We start from the raw sequence: 19,467 nt of genomic DNA on the forward strand, positions 1-19,467 counted from the left end.
AGATAGTGCCACCCGTCGCAGAAGTTTCGGAATGGTGGTCGTGTTGGCTTACGGCTGCCGTTACGAGATCGTTTTCAGTTTACAACCACTGAAAATTTCAGTTTGTTCGAGTACTTTACTTTCAAATTTCGTTGCTGCGTCCTGAAATGACCATGTATTATGGGGCAAATCGTCGAGGGAGTGCGCCATCACCGCCGGTGAAGAGATCTCCTTTCATGCGCTGCCCAACAACGAACCTCGGCGAAGCAAGTGGCCACTTTTTGTGAACTTTGCAAACGGAGGAGAAAGGGAGCTAAAGGAAGTACGAGAGTGCTCGCTTCATTTCCGATGGACTGATTACGGCAGGAACCCTTACGTTAGCTCATTCCTGGGACATGCCGCTGCTCGTCGCCGACTACGTCAAATCACCGTCAAAGCGCTGTGAGCTTGGAAAAAAATACCGCACACATCGCGAACAGAGAGCACGCGCGGAAGGCTTTCCGTACACGACACCGGCCAACTGGCATAAGCGATACTGCTACTGAAGTTGAACTATTGTTAACCGTAATAAAAATAGGGCACATACGTACCAGTCTGTATTCGTCCATCGCGACGGGGCTGACGAGGCAGCGGTGCGGACGGCTGGGTGTTCGTCAGTTGTGGGTATCGCGGAATGGTCGCTTTCCGGTCCATCCGTGTATCCCACAACTCCTGCCGCTGGTGTATTTTGAAGCATTGAGCGTTCAAGTGGTGTGAGGTTGTTAAATGCAAGCCCGAGCTCCTCGGCGAGAGCTTTGTTGTCCGGATCAGGCGATTGCATGACTAGGGCTGCGGGTGTACTAGGTTTACTAGTGTTTTTAAAATGCCCGCCGTCTCTGTTTCGGCACGAGTTCCGGTTCCTGTATTGATTCCCGCATGTTGGTGCTATACGGAGTCGACATACTAAGTATCTGTTTTATGTACAGGCTAATAGGACGCCATTGTGCACGTCACGAAGTGTACAATTTAGCGGGAGATTTAAAAATTTGGCTTAGGTGGCCTTATTTCTCAGTGAATAAAGCATCGTTTGCTTCCGGGAATGCGCTTGGCGTACTATGAAACACCTAATCTTTCGAATAAAATAAACTTTTGTTTTGTCTTCATGCCTCCTTTACCCGAGGCCATAGATAACCACGCTGCCGAACTTCCGCGACATCAATGGGGCCAGATCTGTGATCAGAGGAGGGTAAATTTAAGTATGAAACACACATGGTCACTTTTCAGACATCTATACCCCGAAAGGTCTAAGACGGCTTGGTTATCCGCCATAGTTTATAATTTTCTGTGCACAAATCAGCAACTTCTCAGTCAGGTACGCCCTCTTTCGATCCCGATAGAAGACAGGCAGGCCCTTCCGTCCAAATTAGGTGAAGCTATGTGGAACTAGATTACAAAAGAGGAGGTATGAGCCGCCCTCCTCCACATTTGCCCAAGCTCGACCCCGGGCACAGACGGAATCACAATTAAGATTCTCCCTGATCTAGACGACCACTCTATCTAGACCAATCTAAAGGACCAATCTATCCTGTGAGTGATCGAGACGAACACTCACGAAACATAACGATTTTGGGGACTCAGCGTTCAACGCCAGTCGTGGAAGCATGCAGGCATTGCCCTTATACCCAACACCGGGACGCCATTCAATATTTACCATCTCGGACCCATATCCGTAGGAAAAGCACTAGAGCACACCATCCATGTTTGTTCACCTTACGAATCGTCTGAGCTCCACTAATTCTCGTCCCCACTCCATGATTGGCTTTAGATCAGGATTGTCCATTTCGGAGGATAATCTTCTTCAACTATCGACGAAAGTAAATTACCCCTCTGTTAAAACTGGACACGGCAGCTATACTTGCCCTAGACCTCACGAAAGCATTTGACCGGTTTACAACAGTCTTCCCTGACAACAGTCTCTGGCTGGCAACAGTATCTGGCTGGCAACAGTCTCTTGCTGGCAACAATCTGGCAACAGTCTGGTGACCAGCTGGCAGCAGTCTCCGCTGGACAACGTACTTACATTATGTCAGAGACTTCCTCAAGTCTCACACTGCAAAAATTCAGGTCGGAGACGTCACATCACACGTTGTTGAACATCCGTCAGCTGGCACTCCGCAGGGCGCCGTGCTGTCTCCGCCGCTGTTTAATCTCTCTCTTATCAACATCCCCAAGAGGCTGGAAAAAATCACTCACCTTCACTTTAGATTCTACGTGGACGGCACTGCACTCTGAGTACAGACCGGTAGTGATGTGTTATAGCAGATACCCTATAACTAGTGCCCAGGTGGTTGTCGAGGAGGCGCGTGAAGCAGGACTCAACTATTCACCTGAGAAATCTGAGCTCCTCCTTCTACCCGCGAAGCACACATCGGAATCCCCCCCCCCCCCCTACCGGACGTAAAAATTCAGGTCGGGAACAACACCGTCCCAGCACTAAAAAGCATCAAAATTCTTCGACTCCTAATACACCGGAACAGAGTAAGCATTCATTTTATATCACCAGTTACATCGCATGTACACCAAACTTTCGAGACAATTCAACGAATGCCCACCAGTCTCAAAGGACGCAAGGAGAAAGACTCCATAGGGTGTGACGAGCAGTTCCAAGGGGAGCAGGGGAGCTCGGATACAGGGATAGAAATCTCCTTGGGGAACCTAGCCACCGCTGTCTTTGTCAGGCCCATGGCATCGTTACCCTGCCCTCTTAAGTGCATTTTACAAGAAAGTTTTTTTTAATCTCTCTCCACGTCTCTTTGTAACATGAGGCGTTAAAAACGAACGGCCCGATGTGGTCCCCATTAAGCTGCAATCCTTTTAATACCTTGTTTGTACCACACCCTTAAACGTCCTATCACTTGTGCTTTCATCATGAGCACAATAGTTATAAACAGGCACCATTTTTATGAGAACTTCATTTCCACGTCAAACTGCTCTGTCTCAACACTAACATATAAATTTTCAGTGGACTACCTATCAATGGGCCTTATAGACAATATCAGTAAAGTCAAAATAAAAGTGTGTTTGGGTACGCATTTACCTTTCTACTGTGAGGAGCGCAGTCAACGCTCGGTAAAATAAAATTTCCTCATGCATTTCACTTGAGAAATTATATGTCCCCTCCGTGTCTTCTGCTCCCCTCTATGTCCCTGGTCACGCAACTTCAGTGATTGACCGACCACTTAAAGGAATTTTGCTGTTCAGCGTAAAACTCAGTCTTCGCTAGTGGATGCGCCTGGGGATGTTTGAAACCGTGTCTAAGTATGCAACGAAAGTCGATGTCACGCCACACACGGTAACACTACGTCGTGATCCGCTGTAGCCAGGAAGTTTACAACTGACGTTACACGTTTACCCCTGTAAACGTATAAGGACAGACATTCGCAATTTATTCTGGTTACAATAAAACGAATACGTATATCCAACACTTAAAACATTACGTTTTGCAACGATACCAAAACGCAAGTATTTGTGTTACATTTTGGTGCATATACAATGATTGACAAAGTAAATGCGAACATGAAAACATGAACCGGAACACGCAAAATCAAAAACATTCTGTTCGTTGAGGTTTAATAATGGCGCGTAATTGGGATATTTCAAAACCCACAATCCCATCTCTGTTTTTATAATTAAGCCTCGCGTCCTTTTGACTTGCATGGAAAGAATTCGTGCTATTGGTGTGTTCCGGTTCATATTTTCGTGTCCGTGTTTCATACTTCTATCACCGTAGATGATTTTCTGTCCTTTCAATGGACAGTTTCTGGATATTCTTAATGTGATTCACTCGCATGGCTGGCTTTCCCTATATCCTGTTCCCAATCTTTCTTTGGCAGTGGTGTTCATCCTGGTGTACGCGTTCCTCATTGCCATCGTAGGAGTGCCTTTGCTGTACCTGGAGTTTTTCCTCGGCCAGTTCTCCGGATCACCCATGCCCAACGCGTTTGGAGGATTCCCCATGGCCAAAGGTATGGCAACTCTCTACATTTACCTCCTTGGGGTGGGTGACGCCCTGCCTCACCTCTCACCTCCTTGTGGAGGTGAGGCCCTGGGTTACGCAACTTGTGCATCCGTGCAGACCCCCCAGTTCAATAAGATTCGTTAACGTGATTTAGTAAGGCTCAACTCCACAGAAGCCAAAGTTTAAGAGCCAGTTGTAGGTATGTTACCCACCTACCATCTGAATGATATTTTATGCGGTAACGAATTCACAAGGCAGCAACAAATTCTGTTATTATATGCCCTCCTCTTTATTTACAAGAAATAAATCTCCCGCAACCCCGACGGGTTGGAAATTCCCTACTGGAGCAACAGCGGTCGGTAAATATTACAGCGAGCGGTTTTTGCGTGAATGCATTTGCCGCAGCATGCGCGTGGCCGTGTCTGTTATAAGCATAAAGTGTGTGCAGCTAATCGTTGATGTTAAACCCAAAAACAGCTTTTTGAAAGTACGGCGGATTAAGCCCGAACCTGTCTGCTTAAGCGCAAGATATTGGAAACACTCGCCCACGCGTGTGTACTGATGCAAAAAAGATGCCAATTGCGTTCGGTTTTGAAGCATTTGTATTCAAGGCGTGTCAAAACGCGGGAAAAATGTTAAAGAGTATGCTCGGAACTTCGTTAGAGTATGAACAGAAAGCCTAAGTGGACGTTGCTTGACCAGTCCCCTCGACAGCAACTTCCGATGACCTTTCAGTTTGCTCGCCGACACCGGGAATCTCCTTTTCGCACCCGGTCGTTGCCCTCACCTCTCAAAGCAGCTTGTTTTGCACTTGCGGCAGTGACCTAACCTCCTCTGGCAGCTACGTCTTTTTTACTGGCGGGCTGCGTCACCCTTGCGGAAAAACCTCCTGTAACACTCTTTCCCGCAATGCTATTTTTATCACCCGCATGCTATCCCCTATCCCGCACGCTCCGATTCTTTGTGAGATTCTGTATTTCAAAGCAAAGCTTTACTTCTTTCGTCCAGTGGTTTCACGGAGGAAGCGCAAGTTAACCTTTTGAATGGAGACACACCCCCGGCGACACACCCCTCGAAGCGCATCACGTGATTCGCCGGGCCCGCTTTCGGCGCTGCGCACAAGGCCTCGTGTTTAGTCGTTCTGCTCACATAAGCGGCGGCCGCCGCCCCGGTAGCAGCCGTTCAACTGATCGGCAGCCGACCACCCCCGCAGCCTCCCTACGTGACTCGGCTCGCGCCCGCTGAAGAGGAACGGCGCGTTCGCTGGTCCTCCTCCTGTGAGAGTGGAATGGGACCGAACGGATTTGAGGCGTGGTCCGCAATACAGTTGCATCAAAGGTTAACAGAGCGAAACCAAGACTCAAACACACAAAGCCAAGCTTTTGCTTTGCATATCCAAGGTTAGCTTAGCAAAGCCGCAGCCATTTTTAAAGCAAAGCTTTACTACTTTCGTCCAGCGGTTTCGCGGAGGATACGCAAGGTGACCTTTTTCACGGGAGACAACCACCGGCGACACACCCCTGAACCACCGGCGACACACCCCTGGAAGCGCATCGCGTGATTCGCCCGGCCCGTTGTCAGCGCTGCACACAAGGGCACGTTTCCAGCCGCTCTGCGCAGAACGTCGCTGCGGCCGAGGCAGCCGACTACCCCCGCAGCCTCCCATGCATGCGGCGCTTCACTCTAAGAAAAAAAGGGTGTGGTAGTTTCTCCCTTAAGGGTGAAACAGGAATGCATCATATATTGCTCCCTAAGAGGTAGAAAGATTCTCCCTTTAAAGGGGTCCTGAAATGCCTTCCGCCGATGCATGGATGTACATGTAACCAAATAAAGCAATGTATTAGCAATCTCCTCCAGCAAGAATTTTGTTAAAGCGATGAGTATTAGCTGAGAAATCGTAAATCGAAAACCGCGCATTATCGTCGCGCCGTATTTCCTCCTCCTTTCAACTGTTTCTTCTCTGTTGGTCTCCCCTCCCATGATGCTTCGCTCCTTAGCGGTGACGTACTTCCGCTATTGCGCTCCCACAGACTGCCGTCTGCTACGGGCCAGCTCTTTCGGCTTTTTCATCTTTGTTGACACCATGGACACTCCTCTAAAGGCTGGAAAAGCGAACGAAAGACCTGGCCGCATGTGTGCGGCCTGGCCTTGCCCTTTCGCGGTGTACGTAGCTGCAGTTGGTATCGGCGGCGAACTCGCAGCAGCGCAGGGAGAATCGTGCGCTCGTTCCCTTTGGTGCACCGCGCACTGTTTATCCAAAAAGCGCGGTCTCAGATGTGGGCCCGCTGGTGCCGGGTCTTATTTTGCGGCGGTTGTAATTCCTACCACCGGCGGCATGTGAAAAAAAGACATTTTAAACCGACACAGAACCCGTGCACAAAACGCGCCGGATCGGATTGCTTTATCAGTGGCGATGAACGGGAAGGCACAGAGCAAACCATGGAGGAAAGAATACTCAGGAGAGGCCCCTGGCATCCCAATGCATTGCGAAAAGTGTGGAGGAAGTTACGTCATTTTTCTTGAGCCCATGGACAATGTTGCTTACTTGTTTATAACTGCGGCGGCCAAATTTGGGCAAATAGAACGGACAAATTTTTTAAGCGCTTGGCATTTCGCTGCCTGGCTACGCTTGCAAACCAGCGCAGTCACTACGACAAACGTTTTTAGATTAGGCCAGTTTGAAAACTCTGCCGTCGTTGCGCCATCCCGCGAGCCTGTTGCTATGACGACGACAAACGCTACTTTGCCAGGCTTAAGAGCTGAAAAATCGTCCTTCTATCTCAAAAACGAAGGCCGTTTTTCGATTGAAACTTTGGGTGAGGGTTAGAATGGGCAAAGTGAAGGCGAAATCAACAGCTTAGAACATCACATCGCACCGAGGAATTAGCGACGAAGCTGTTTTCGCTTCGAAGCGGGAGGGCAGGGCGACGCCATGTTAGTCAAATCAAACCGGAGACAGCAAAGGATGATGGGATAGAGTGCTGGGCTCCGTGGGCTCAAGTCATGGCGGGACTCGGCTTCACAAATGTGACGTCACGGCCTCTCCTAACCTTTTCTTTCCTCCATGGAGCAAACCAACGCCGCACTCGAGCAGCGAGCATCCGTGTTCTGATAGTCGTAAAATGTTCAGGCACTCCGGCACTCCGCTAGCAGATCAGCCGCCGAGTCATTTCGGAAAACATTTAACAGATGGCGCCGTATGCATTAGCATGTCGCAACGCAAAACTGATGAGAGGTTCTACTAAAACTCCCCTCGCGATGTTTACGTAGCGGGACGCAAAAATTTAGCGTTTAGCGTATGCAAAGGCACAAACGCTGTACTAGAACTCTCTATTAGCAGCAAAATAGCGTGCGTACGTGAGGCTGCTTGCGTTTACAAAGCTGCGCGCCGAGCGCTTACGTTTCAAACATACTGACATCGTTTAAATACACTCGCAAGCACAGTGTAACGTAGTCACATATCAACCGTATGCTCAGGCGACAAGCAAGAGCTTATTTTATGTGGGACGGAGATTGCGCATAAAGGCCCGTTCGCACTTGCGACGAAAGCGAGCGAAAGCGATGGGAATTTCGTCGCTTTGTCGCGCGACGATCGTGTTTGTCGAACTGTCGGGAGAAATTTTCTTCGCGCGACAGAATTCCCTTCGCTTTCGCTCGCTTTCGTCGCAAGCGGGATTGGAAAGTTCTGCCCCTGCCCCCTTTTTCGTGAGCTAATTTCCCCCTTTCGTGAGCTAATGGAGGAGCCTTCCTCCCCTGGCAGCGCCACCCGTGCAAGGCTTGTCATGCGAGAAAGGCCTAGCGAGCTGATCGGTTTGAGGATCTGAGGAACTACAAATATGTAGGTTACTGTGGTTGTGTGCGCTTAAAATGCGCTAAAATCACAAAGAAATTACCTACCTAGCACCAGAACTGCGGTTAGCAAGCGATGTCGCCAATCATATATGCGCGACTTATTGCATTCGTCTCGGTGCGCGCCCCGCCTACGCGTTCACAGCGAACGCGCTGCCGTAAACATAGTAGAAATCATACCGGTTGCTTTCGAAATGCCGCCTTTATTTCCGAAAGGCTGGTAACCCCGCCGTTCGCCGCACACGAGATCACAAGCATCCTATGCGGCCGTTTGAGAACAACCAGTGGTTGTTAGTCGCCTTACCTTGCTACAACCGATGCATCAAAACGCGGATCGTCTGCAATCATAAATCTCAGCGCAGAGGCAATGCAGGCAACACGAAAAACGTATCCGTGGCTGTCGCATCCGTCCGAGCGAGGAGATGACGATGCTCGCCCTATAGCGTGCTCGAAGTAAAGCAATCGTAAACTTTTAAAATGACCGATAGATGACGCAAAAAAGTAGCTACTAAGCATCACCATCAGTGGGCACTTACATGAAGGCGTTTCCTTGGTTTCTTTATGGATAACGTATATTATATAGCCAACATCACTGAGGCCGCATGTGGGCGGGCACATATTCGGAAGATACATAGCACAACACAGCGACATACACTTCATTAAAGGCACTGCCAACGCACAATACACTCAACACACAACATCGCAAGCATAATACACGTATACACCACCACATATAGTACACTTTTGACATGTCTGCATGATCACTAGCCCCAACTAAACATTGAAACGACGACGATTTATTTATAACCCTGATCGCCGAGAATGCAGGTAGGAACAATGAGCTGGTTGCTTGTTTCGATAACCCACGGCAGTGCGTGAGCCTTAGGTGGGTTTTGTTATTTCATGAAATGTAACACGTGCAATTGCAAACTTTGATTAATTTGAGTTTTTGTAAGAAGCACTAAAATAGCTCAAAGAAGAAAAAACGTTTCACGAAACAGTACGGCAGGTATGTTTGGGTAATGACACTCATTGCCTCGCCTTCGCTCTTTTAGCGTGGAGCGCACCGCTGGTCTGGCAACCATTCAGCCAAGATGTTACCGAATGGGGCCCTGTGGTTGTTGGTAAATGATGCGCCAATATGCTGCGGTCCGTGCTCGTTGACGAAAAAAGGGGCAGTTTGCTATCATCGCTGACCTCTTTTGCTCTTGGGCGTCAGTATAAAACGGCCACAAATGCAGTGGTAACGTTGAACAGAGCGCAGGCGTGTCACCCACAGCAAGCATGCATAGGTGCCCACAGAATGTGCTTCAAACACATGGCTGGCAAGCCGTGCGTTAGCGTGGCGGGCACATGGTAAAAATTCCCCCGCATTTCCCCGAGGGGGAGAATGTGAAAGTGCGAATGCACGGTTGCCGGCCCGCTTGCGGCGCTTGCGCTCGGCCCCCGCAGCCCACCGCCTCGCCGCCTTCTCTTCCATCTCTTCCATCGGGTTTGTAGTATCACGTGTACACCACGCAGTTATCAAGCCGCTATAACGCCGCTGAGTCGCCAACGCACGCCGCTGACGACGTAGTTTGAATGCGTTAAAGATATAAGGCGCGTCACTAACACTGATATCACCGTCGCGTCCGTGGCTTGGTCGGTAGAGCGTCGCGCTGCGGCCGCAAAGTCCTCGGATCGAAACCTGGCGCCGGATGGTGTTTCTTTTTTAAATATAGAGGAGCACTGCGGACGCCGCCGCCGCCGCCGCCGCCGCCGCCGCCGGCGGTGGATGGTTTGGGGTCGCTTATAAAGTGCATTCGCACTTAATAATAATAAAAAAGACAGCGAGAAAATAAGGAAGCAGCACACCGCAGGGGAGGTGTTGCTCATGTTCGTCGTATGCGCACGATCGGCGAAAGCCACAGTGCAACGATGAACGGTTTCGTTTTCGGCATCGGCGCCGACAGCAGATTGCAGACGACAGGGGAGAATATTTCCTCCCCCATTTCGGTGTTTCGTAGAGGCCATACAGAGGGCGCTACGTGTATTAGCTAAAGGGAGAATCTCGCTGGTCCGCGGGAGAGAAAACCCTCGATTTCCTCCCTTTTTCTACCCTTTTTTCTTATAGTGTAGGTCGTCTCGGGCAACGTTACTCGTCTCGCGCCCGGCGAAGAGGAACGGTGCGTTGGCCTTGAATGAACGCCGCGTTCGAATGAAAGCCACAGCCATTTCTGTACCTCAGGCATTTCACAAAACATTGTGATCTAAAGCACTCGCCTTATAATGCCACATGGTTTTTATATTCTGGTGCAACCGCAAAGAGCACCAGAAAATTGCGAGTTGCCTCGGCTGCAGGACCACGCTCGCGAACTCATGATATCCATGAACTGTAGATGCAAGCAAAAAGAAGCTCATACATAACGAGTATCTTTTGTGAGTTATCTTCATGGGCAAACAGTACGGCATGAGCAGTGCGCACGCTCCCAGATTCACATTTTTCGGTCGTTATAGAGTGACAAGTGAAATACATAGTGCTTCTATAGTTATCCTGTAGTGACATACCCCTGTAACCAAATGTCATGGGGCCAGATGTTGTACAGTCCGTATGAGGCCGGTGGGGGTCGCGCCCACCTGTAACCTTGCTCTGAGGGGCCTATAGATTGATCTTCTCTCGCTGCCACGGGACGTGCTACCATGAGCTACTGGGTGTTCCGCACGGGGAAAACGAGGAAAGGTGAGGTTAGTACACCGACCGGGGAAACTCTCCTGGCTTAGTAACGGCTAGTAGGCCCGGACCGATCTCCTCTGCTGAGCCGCTACACCACGGCAATGCCAAAAGACTCTTGTTCCATTGAGCGAAAGAGTAGGCACAGAGGAGGACATAAGAAAAGGGCCCGCAGACCCAGTGGGACCCTTGCGAACGTGGTTGGCTTGCCAACATGGATTTCAGTTCACGTTCGCATACAAACTTCGGGTGTCCGGAGACCGTGAAAAGCAGGTGTGGCAAGTACCCGTGTATAGTGGAAAGCTTCACTGGTGATTCATGAGTACCTTGTGCGGGGCAGTTGATCGAGGACGTTAGTACGCATCGGCCGCAGAGCTGGGGGTCGGGGGGGACCCGGCCGCCGCCACTAAATAGGGTACTTCCTGTCTCCGACAGTGGGGGCCCAGTTATCGGACCCTATGGGTGAGCGGTAACCCGTGGCAGGGACCGCATATTTGGCAATTGGCACTGTCTGATGCCCTCGCTGAGCAATCAGTCTTGGAAGAGAGTCAGACAAAAGGATTGGAGCAAAATTGCTTCCCTCATTCCCACCCTTTTTCCCATAACCCATTCCGATGTCCAAGTTCCCGTTCCCAGCAACCCACCCTATCCGGCTTTTTCCTAGGGGGGACAAGAGGGGTCCCCCCGGGCTCGTCCCCCTGGCGGTGGGTCGCAAGAAAGTCTTTCCCGTTAATTTCTCTCCACCTTCGTGTGGACAAAATTCTCTTTGCCGGTTGGCCCTATTTTTGTATTGTTGCTATTGGGTATAACCGGTTGTACTTCGTGTGGTACCGGGGAGCTATTGAAAGCTCCATTTAATCGATGTGGTGGTGGCGACAACCGATCGCAGAGTTGAACATCTGTGTTTTCGACCTCATCACGGGGAGGCAATTATCTTGGAACTATTTTCGCAAGAGCGTGAAATTTTTGCCGTTTCATACATCTAGGGAACAGTATCACTCTGGAAAGCGGCACAAAACTCGGCTAACATGCTAACATCTGTACCTTGCTGCGACTTGCATGCGGCAGCACCGGAACATTGCACTGTCTTTTCTAAATACGTTAATTTTGGTGCATAACACAGGTATCTTTAACACCTTAATTTTGGTGCATATTACTTCTCTTTCCATTGATAACTTGAGTAAGGACGGATATTAAGTGCCGGATTTGTAAGAGAAAGGTGTTTAGTAATTAATTATTAGACTGTCTCCATTCGTGAGACGTTGGTTGATTCTACAAACACTCTCTTCAAACTGACGTTAGTTATGTTTCATTAAATCTCTGTTTCCACTCTAAGGTAACAGCCTGTTTGTGTGTCTGTACTGATATTCATTTTTCTTGTTTATCGCCACAGTTACCAATAGTACAACGTGTTCTCGTGACGTATGCTCGTCCTGAGTACATCGCGGCTCCCTGCTGAATAGGATTCCAGAGATATATAGAATTGAAGAAAACCTAAACACTACTATTTATGCAGTGTATGATAAAGCATCGGGGTCCAATTTCCCAAAGTTATGCTCCTGTTGCATCCACCACCACTGTTCATTATAGATCTCTGCTGTTGCGTCCCCGGGTATGGTACGCTTATGAGTGCCAGGCTTAGCTCGGCGCCTTATGCAATCACTTGTCCTCTCATATTCGTCACCCTGCCGGAGCATCCTGCGAAGTTTAGCGTGGACACGCTTAATCGATTCCAGTTCTCTGAGAGAATTTTCACGAACATGTCCACCCTGTCCGTGTTCTTTTCCCTACTTCCGTTGCCTCCGTTTCCCGCTCACGAGCTCTCCGCTCCTTCCAGCCGCCTGCCCGTGTGCCCCTAGGGGTCCACACTAGCTAAATGAGGGTGTTTAAAGGGGCCATGAAGACAAAATACAGGTTTGGTTTATTCGAAAGGTTTCGTGTTTTATAGTGTCTCCAGTGGTTGTCCGGGTGCAAACGATGTTTTATTCACTGAAAAATTATTCAATTTGAGTTAAAATTCTCATTTTCCCGCTAAAGCGTGTGTTTGTGGTGGTCTGCAATGACATCACAGGAACCGACCGCTCTGCAGCTGATTGGGAAGCTTGGTTTACAGTTAAGGAACCTAGATGGCGCCACCATACCATGGCAAGCCGTTTTCTGCATCTGGTTTGTTTTTGACCGTATTTGAACCTGACTTGTTTTTGTTCAGGGAGAAAATAATCGTTTCGTGAAACAGAGTGCTCGCTCGACAAATATGATCACGTAATACACCGTTGCTTGCGTCACTCAGCAAGTGTCGTCTAAAACTAACCCCAAACCCCCGCAGTCCTGTGCAGCTAAACCAAGCATAGTGCGCGCCATATCAACAGCAGTACACATCGATACTTGTACGTTTACGTGTGCTTTCGTTATTTCTACTGTTTGTCCTACCATTATTACTGCTTTAAAAAGAATGTGCCCTAAATTTAAGCCCAGATAGATTATTCGGCAAGCTTATAAGCTATGCCTAATTCGCGTCTGCTTTTGCCGGCCTCCGCTAATCGAAGAGCTGCCTGGCATGACATCATAGGTTCTGTAGCGGGAAATGAGCGTGTGGGTCGCATGGCCAGTCCCCTTTTTCCTAATTGCATAGCTTATCTGAACGAAGGTTACATGAAAAGTGGTGTCAGTATGATTCTAACGAGGGAATCTTTTGAATAAACTAAACTTGTGTTTTGTCTTCATGGCTCCTTTAAAAGGTACAGAAAGGGTGTGAAGTTTAATACGCCGTTTCAGCACCCTTAAGGGTGTAAAAATGTTTAGTTTCCAAAGCGAAAACTCTCGTTGAAATCTTACGCCTCAACAGGAATTGTGGGGAGGGTGAGACTCGAATTGTATGACTAGGGATCGTGCTACATTGGATTTTTCGGCTCTAAAAAAGTTTTGGTTCCGTTTTGAGCAACCATTCGTCTTTACCAGCAACTGTAGCTCGAAAGCATGTAAAGCATGCTTGAAAGCGCCCAGTCTTTTAAGGAGCAGTGGAGCTAACTTCTTATTGTAGCGATGTTCACGGTAGAGGCATCTCCGTAACACACATGAATTTACCGCAAATAGTAATCTGTGGACCTTCCATTGCTCCCGACGAGTGGTGATGAATAAATCATGCCAAAAACCTGATTAACTCAGTCCTACTTGTGCTCGACATAAGACGCTTACTTCATCTGCCGCTGTGCGGCCACCAACAATACAGTTTCTGCCCACGCTACAGCTTTATAGTAGCTGGAAGTCGCATACGGTAACATTTTTCCGTAGGGACTAGCAAGTGACGCTAAATCCCCCTCCATTACCTTCTACCCGTCAACCGAAGTCGCGCCCGTAAGACAACTCACGGGACGAGATGTTTTTTGCACCCTTCCCTACATTGCATCCTGAATAAAAAGTTACCTAGCTAATCCTACGGCTCCAATGTGTGAGATTTTTATGCTAACGCAAACTCATCCACGTTATGGTTGTCGTAGCCTTTGTGAACGCACGCGATGTGCCCAGATAAAACTGAGTTATTAAACAGCGAGGGACACGAGACCACAGAAAGAACACACAGATAGGGCGCTGACTAACAGTTAACTGAGTTTATTGTCACTGAACCGGCCATAAATAGGATGCACGTCATGTCCTTCGTTGGGAAAGAAAAGAACTAAAGGCAATAAAAACTTTCAAATCAATTCTATAAGGTACAGTAATCTGCATTACTGGCACATTCGTTGCAACTAGCACGTCTTGTATCACAGCCCTACTTATTTCCACTTTCACCAAGAAAATGAATTTCTTTCCCCGTGAGAGCACTGGAGGGAGCGCTGACACAATCCTGCTTCCGGGTATCGCTCCCGGTATCGCGCCAGCACGTGGCTTTTCTCAAACAGGGGCGAGCATCTTGGGAACTTGGCAACGTGTACTGCGAGTTTGCTACCTATGGCTTTTTTAGGTGGTCGCACACGTGCTCCCGAAGACGCTCATTGAGGCAGCGCCCCGTTTGTTCCATGTAGGACCGCTTGAAAGACAGCGGTATCTCGTAGATAGGCTCCCCCTGGCATTGAACTACGGTAACATTTTCGCGTGTTACCCCTGGTATCGCATGTTTCTTGGTTTTTGGCATTGACCTCAAGACATCTACTCCCTCACTCACGAACCAAACGTGCCGTCCACACCAAGGAAGTTGTTTCCTCGGTACGTGGTGCAGACATGAAGCTTTTATTATCTGACAAGGAGGGCGGATTTGGCGTCATGTCTTCTGAGACCTACGCAGGGAAGCAAGGCAAGCGATCGCTGACAATTTTCGCTATGTTTTTATGTAGATCCACTGAAAATAAGGAAGACAGCACTGAAGCAGTGCAGTACACGGGGTTATACAGGGTCGCTGCGTCAGTCAAGAAGAGTCAGCAGGCTAGTCTGTTAGTGTTTTTTTTCCGCCAAGACACACAAATCTGAATGCCCATTCAGGGTGATCGTCTCTGAGCGTGGCCCTGGCCAACACTATGTTGGGCTATACTTGCAGCGGTTTCTAGGCATGCTGCCGATCAATGGCCCTTTTCGAGTTGAGAAGGCACGTTTCAACCTTCCTAGAAATGGAGCAACCAAAAGCGGTGAGCGACTTTTCAATTTATCTAAAGGATCTGTACTATTCGCTGCCGGACGCCTCCGTTTGTCAAGTTAAAGAAGGCATAGACTGCATAAGTGCCATTCGTTTCCAGAATGAATGCGGCATTAGTGTAGGCAGCTTGACTGAGTTGACCTCATTTTACCTAAACTTCACGCTCCTAGAATTCAAGGACTGCCTCTACATCCAGAAAAATGGTGTGTACATCGGGTCTGTTATCGCTCCTATACTAAGTGACATTGTGCTCGCCCGCCATAGCAGGACAATGGATGTGGCTCTGAAGGACAGTGCGGCGCTAAAAGTGTTTCGCTTCGTCGACGACTTCCTCGTCCTGTACAAGGTGTCCGAGAAAGAACGGGCGAGCGATGTTGATGACATTGTGAGATTGCCTGCCCAGAAGCTTGTTCCCACTGATGATGAGCTTCAGTTTTTAGATGTGAGGTTGTTCTTGAATGCCGAGCACCTTTTTTGTTGAAGCTATGCACCGTGAAGTCAAAAGGTTTTCATACCATTCACGTCGGCGCCCTCGAAGCTTGAGGCGAAGAGTGGCTACGTCTGCCTCACAGAACTCGCTGTCAATGTCCTGCCATCATCGAGTCCAGAGCAGCCCTGGCGTCCCAACAAGCCGTCTGCGTAGGGCAGGCTTTCCTGATTGGCTAATCTACGGCGTGGCTACAAAATATTGGAAGGGGTAAGGAAACTACCCCAAGGACAGGAGGCTCCATCAAGAGAGAGAAAGAAGATAGCCGTGATCCCCTGCATCCGTGGGGTGAGCGATCGGATCAAGACCATGGTAGAGCGGCCTGGTGTTGACCTCACGTTTGCTGCTCCTGACAAATTGTAGCTTTTGCAGCAAAGTGAAGAGTGAAAGTCCAGCGACGAAAAAGTGCGCTAAGAAACATGCGAAGCGCTACGTTCAACGCCTGGGAAAGGTTATCTACGAGATACTACTGTCGTACAAGTGGTCCTACGTCAATGACAGCTTGCTTCTGAGCTAGTTGGTACATTATTTCTTGTAAAAACACTAAAAACGTCGGACAAACGGGGTGCTATCTCAATGAGCGTCTTCGTAAGCAGTCGTGCTACTAAGAAACCCCCACAGGTACCACACTCGCTATACACGTTCCCAAGTGCCAAGGCTGGTCGCCGCTGTTTAAGAAAAGCCACGTGCTGGCGCGATACTGAGACCGGATACGGCCAGAGATTCGAGAAGCCTTGGAAATTCATACCCGGAAACAGGATTGCGTCAGCGCTCCCTCTATTGCTCTCACGGGGAAGGAAATTCACTTTCTGGGTGATACTGGAGATAAATAGGGCTGTGATACAATGCGTGCTAGTTGCTACGAATGTGTTAGTAATGCAGATTACTCTACCTTATGGAGTTGATTGGACATTTTTCTATTGCCTTCAGTGATTCTCTTTCCTGAAGTAGGGCATCACGTGTATCTTATCGCTTCCTATGTATTGCCCTTCAGCGGCAATAAACTCCGTGGTTGGTCACCGCCCAGTCTGTGTGCCCTTTCTGTAGTCTCGTTTCCCGCGCTGTTTTACAACTCAATTTTATATTGACAAATCGCCTGCGTTGACAAAGACTACGACAACGATAACGTGCATTATGGTTGCGTTAGCATACAATTCTCACAAAATGGCGCCCTAGGATGATCTCAGCAACTTTTCATTCAGAATGCAATGTAGGGAAGTGTGTAAACAACGTGTCCTCCAGAGACGAAAAAGTGCGCTAAGAAACATGCGAAGCGCTACGTTCAACGCCCGGGGGAGGTTATCTACGAGATACTACTGTCGTGCATTCTACTTTCCGCAAGACTATCCGCAAGACCGCACGACTACTTTCAGTTGTCTTGCGGTCGCGCATTCGGTGGCCGGGAGGAGGGAATGGAGGGGGGGTTTAGCGTCGCTTGCTAGGCCCCTACGGCAAAATTTTACCGTATGCTACTTCCAGCTACCGTAAAGCTGTGGCGTGAGCAGAAACTGCTTTGTTGCCGGCCGCGCAGCGGCAGACAAAGTAACCGTCTTATATCGAGCACAATTACCACTGAGCTAATCAAGCTTTTGGCACGAATTAATTATAACCTCTCGTCGGTCACATTAAAGGTCCACAGATTGCTATTTGCGATAAATTCAAGTGTGTTACGGGGATGCCTTTGCCGTGCGCATCGGTAGAATGGGAAGTTAGCTCCATACTCCCAACTCAGAAGACTGGGCGCTTTCAAGCATGCTTTGCACAGTTTCAAGCTAGAGTTGCTGGTAAAGGCGAATGGTTGTCCAAAACGGAACCAAAACTTTTTCAGAGGCAAAAAATCCAATCTAACACGATTCCTCGTCATACAATTCGAGTCTTACCCTCCCCATAATTCCTGTCGAGGCGTAGGATTTCAAAGAGAGTTTTCGCTCTACAGACTCCATTGTCGTGCCATGGTCGCTCGATGAAAATGAGCTTTTGTTCGAGCGGCCGTGCACATGCACGCCGGTGCCCTATCTGTAAAGAGCGAAACGCATGAGCGGGAAAGGACGCGTCTGAGCGCGCGTCTTCGCCTCCCGAAGCCGGTTTATCAGCCTGAAGACCACGACAAAGGCCGCTCCCGCACCCTGTCAGCCTACTACATATTTTGCCGTGCCGCGTCAGAAACCGGATTATTCGGACGCGCATGTTTATTCCCCTAACGGAATCACACGAAGAATGGCTCGGCCATCGCTGGGTTATGCAAAGGGGGACTACTAGTGCTTGCCCAATAAAAAAATTGGTAGCTATGTTTAAGCCACTGCACTTTCTGTTGTACTCAGTAGAACAGGCTGGAATTTCGATGTGTCTCTGAAAAAATACTCCCCGCCGGCTGTGTGCAGGCATCGGTTGGACCATGGTCTACATGGGGGCGCTGCTGGCGATCTTCAACACTCCTATTACAGCGTACAGCTTCATCTACCTGACTGACTGCTTCTCAGAACGACTGCCATGGAAATGGTGCCCCAGCAACGATAGTGGTGCTGGTGACTTTGCCGGCAACGTTACAACGCCTGGTGTTAGCGCCGGAGGGAACGTCTCAAGCGTAAGCTGTTACGAGATCGCACAGTACCAGGTTAGTGGCACTGAAATATTTCTGAGTGTATTGGTAATTACCGTTGAATAAATTTGATAATGCCACATTGAAACGCATGACAATTTAGAATTCAGATTTAAGCAGAATTAAGCATAGTCCAAATGTACCTTAACGGCTCCAAACCAGTTCATTTAACATAAGCTCCGTTTAACTGACGTCTTACTCGATGTCGTGCACAGGGATGCAATGCTGGTATTAGCCTCACTCAATCAAAAAGCAGTATCTCAGACCCACGAGCGCTACTTCAACAAGCAAATTATTCCGCCGCCACGGGAAAGTAACCCGTATCACCCAGATAGTTAAAGAAAGGAAAAAAACGTGGTGCAAACTAGACGTGGTAGAAAAAAGCAATGTAAGACAGATACCTGTCTTACCTTATTTTTTATCGTCCACGTCTAGTTTGCACCACGTTTTCTTCTTTCATTAAGTATGTACCAACTAGCTCAGCAACAAGTTTTGTTAACACCCAGATAGGCTCAATAGTAACAACTTTGTGACTGCCTCGGGTTTTCGGTGAGTGGATGGGGGTTGTGGTACTCATCATGTTAGCTTCGCCGCTGTTTTTTGTGTTTAGCTGAAATACGACTGTAACACTATGTTTTAGAGGTTACGGTAACCTTAATTATCCCCAGTGTACTTCAAACCATATCCTTTTATTGCGGCAGGTGTCAAAACAATTGCGGACCATGCACAGAAAGCTTGGTATTTGCGTGTGAACAGGTGTAAACATTTTTATATACCCTCAGGCAGCACGCTTGGTTACTATAAGTAAATAGAACTCAACGTTACAGCTTAACAGGCATGCAGAAAGCGCCCTCTTGAGCCTAGGTAGCGAAAGACGAAAACGAGTGGACAAATGCAACTACCTTGGAGATGTTTTCAGTGCGGACTTCAACCACAAGAAGGAAATGCGGCGCTGAATATACGTGGCAAAGAAAATACTCGGCAAGAACTGTAAGGTACTAATTAGCACTATTATTTTCATCGACAAAATTGGTTTACAACAATGTGTATTGCCGGTGATGACACAGGGAGCAAAACCTGACACCCTATTAAACACGTGGAGGAGAGGAAAATAAACATTTATTGAGCGTAAGTGCTGATGGCAAGGCACTCGCCCGAAGGAAGGCATCCTTATTCCGGGATACCAAGGCTGCGACTTGCCATCCAGGCCCTCTTGACC

The 19,467-nt window shown here is 48.6% G+C and overlaps 1 protein-coding gene across 1 annotated transcript in view; it reads left to right on the forward strand.

Moving 5' to 3' along the window:
• The first annotated feature begins 374 nt into the window (after positions 1 to 374).
• Positions 375 to 19,467, forward strand: part of LOC144168007 (sodium- and chloride-dependent glycine transporter 1-like) — a 103,162-nt gene continuing 84,069 nt past the window's right edge. Inside the window, exons 1-3 of the mRNA XM_077697106.1 lie at positions 375 to 420; positions 3,852 to 3,983; positions 18,031 to 18,263. Coding sequence (XP_077553232.1) covers positions 375 to 420; positions 3,852 to 3,983; positions 18,031 to 18,263 — 411 coding nt within the window. The remainder of the gene's footprint in view (positions 421 to 3,851; positions 3,984 to 18,030; positions 18,264 to 19,467) is intronic.

This window comes from Haemaphysalis longicornis, unplaced genomic scaffold, assembly GCF_048455015.1.
Source record: "Haemaphysalis longicornis isolate Haplotype H1 unplaced genomic scaffold, Haemaphysalis longicornis Haplotype H1 scaffold_2, whole genome shotgun sequence".
Lineage (NCBI taxonomy): Eukaryota > Metazoa > Arthropoda > Arachnida > Ixodida > Ixodidae > Haemaphysalis > Haemaphysalis longicornis.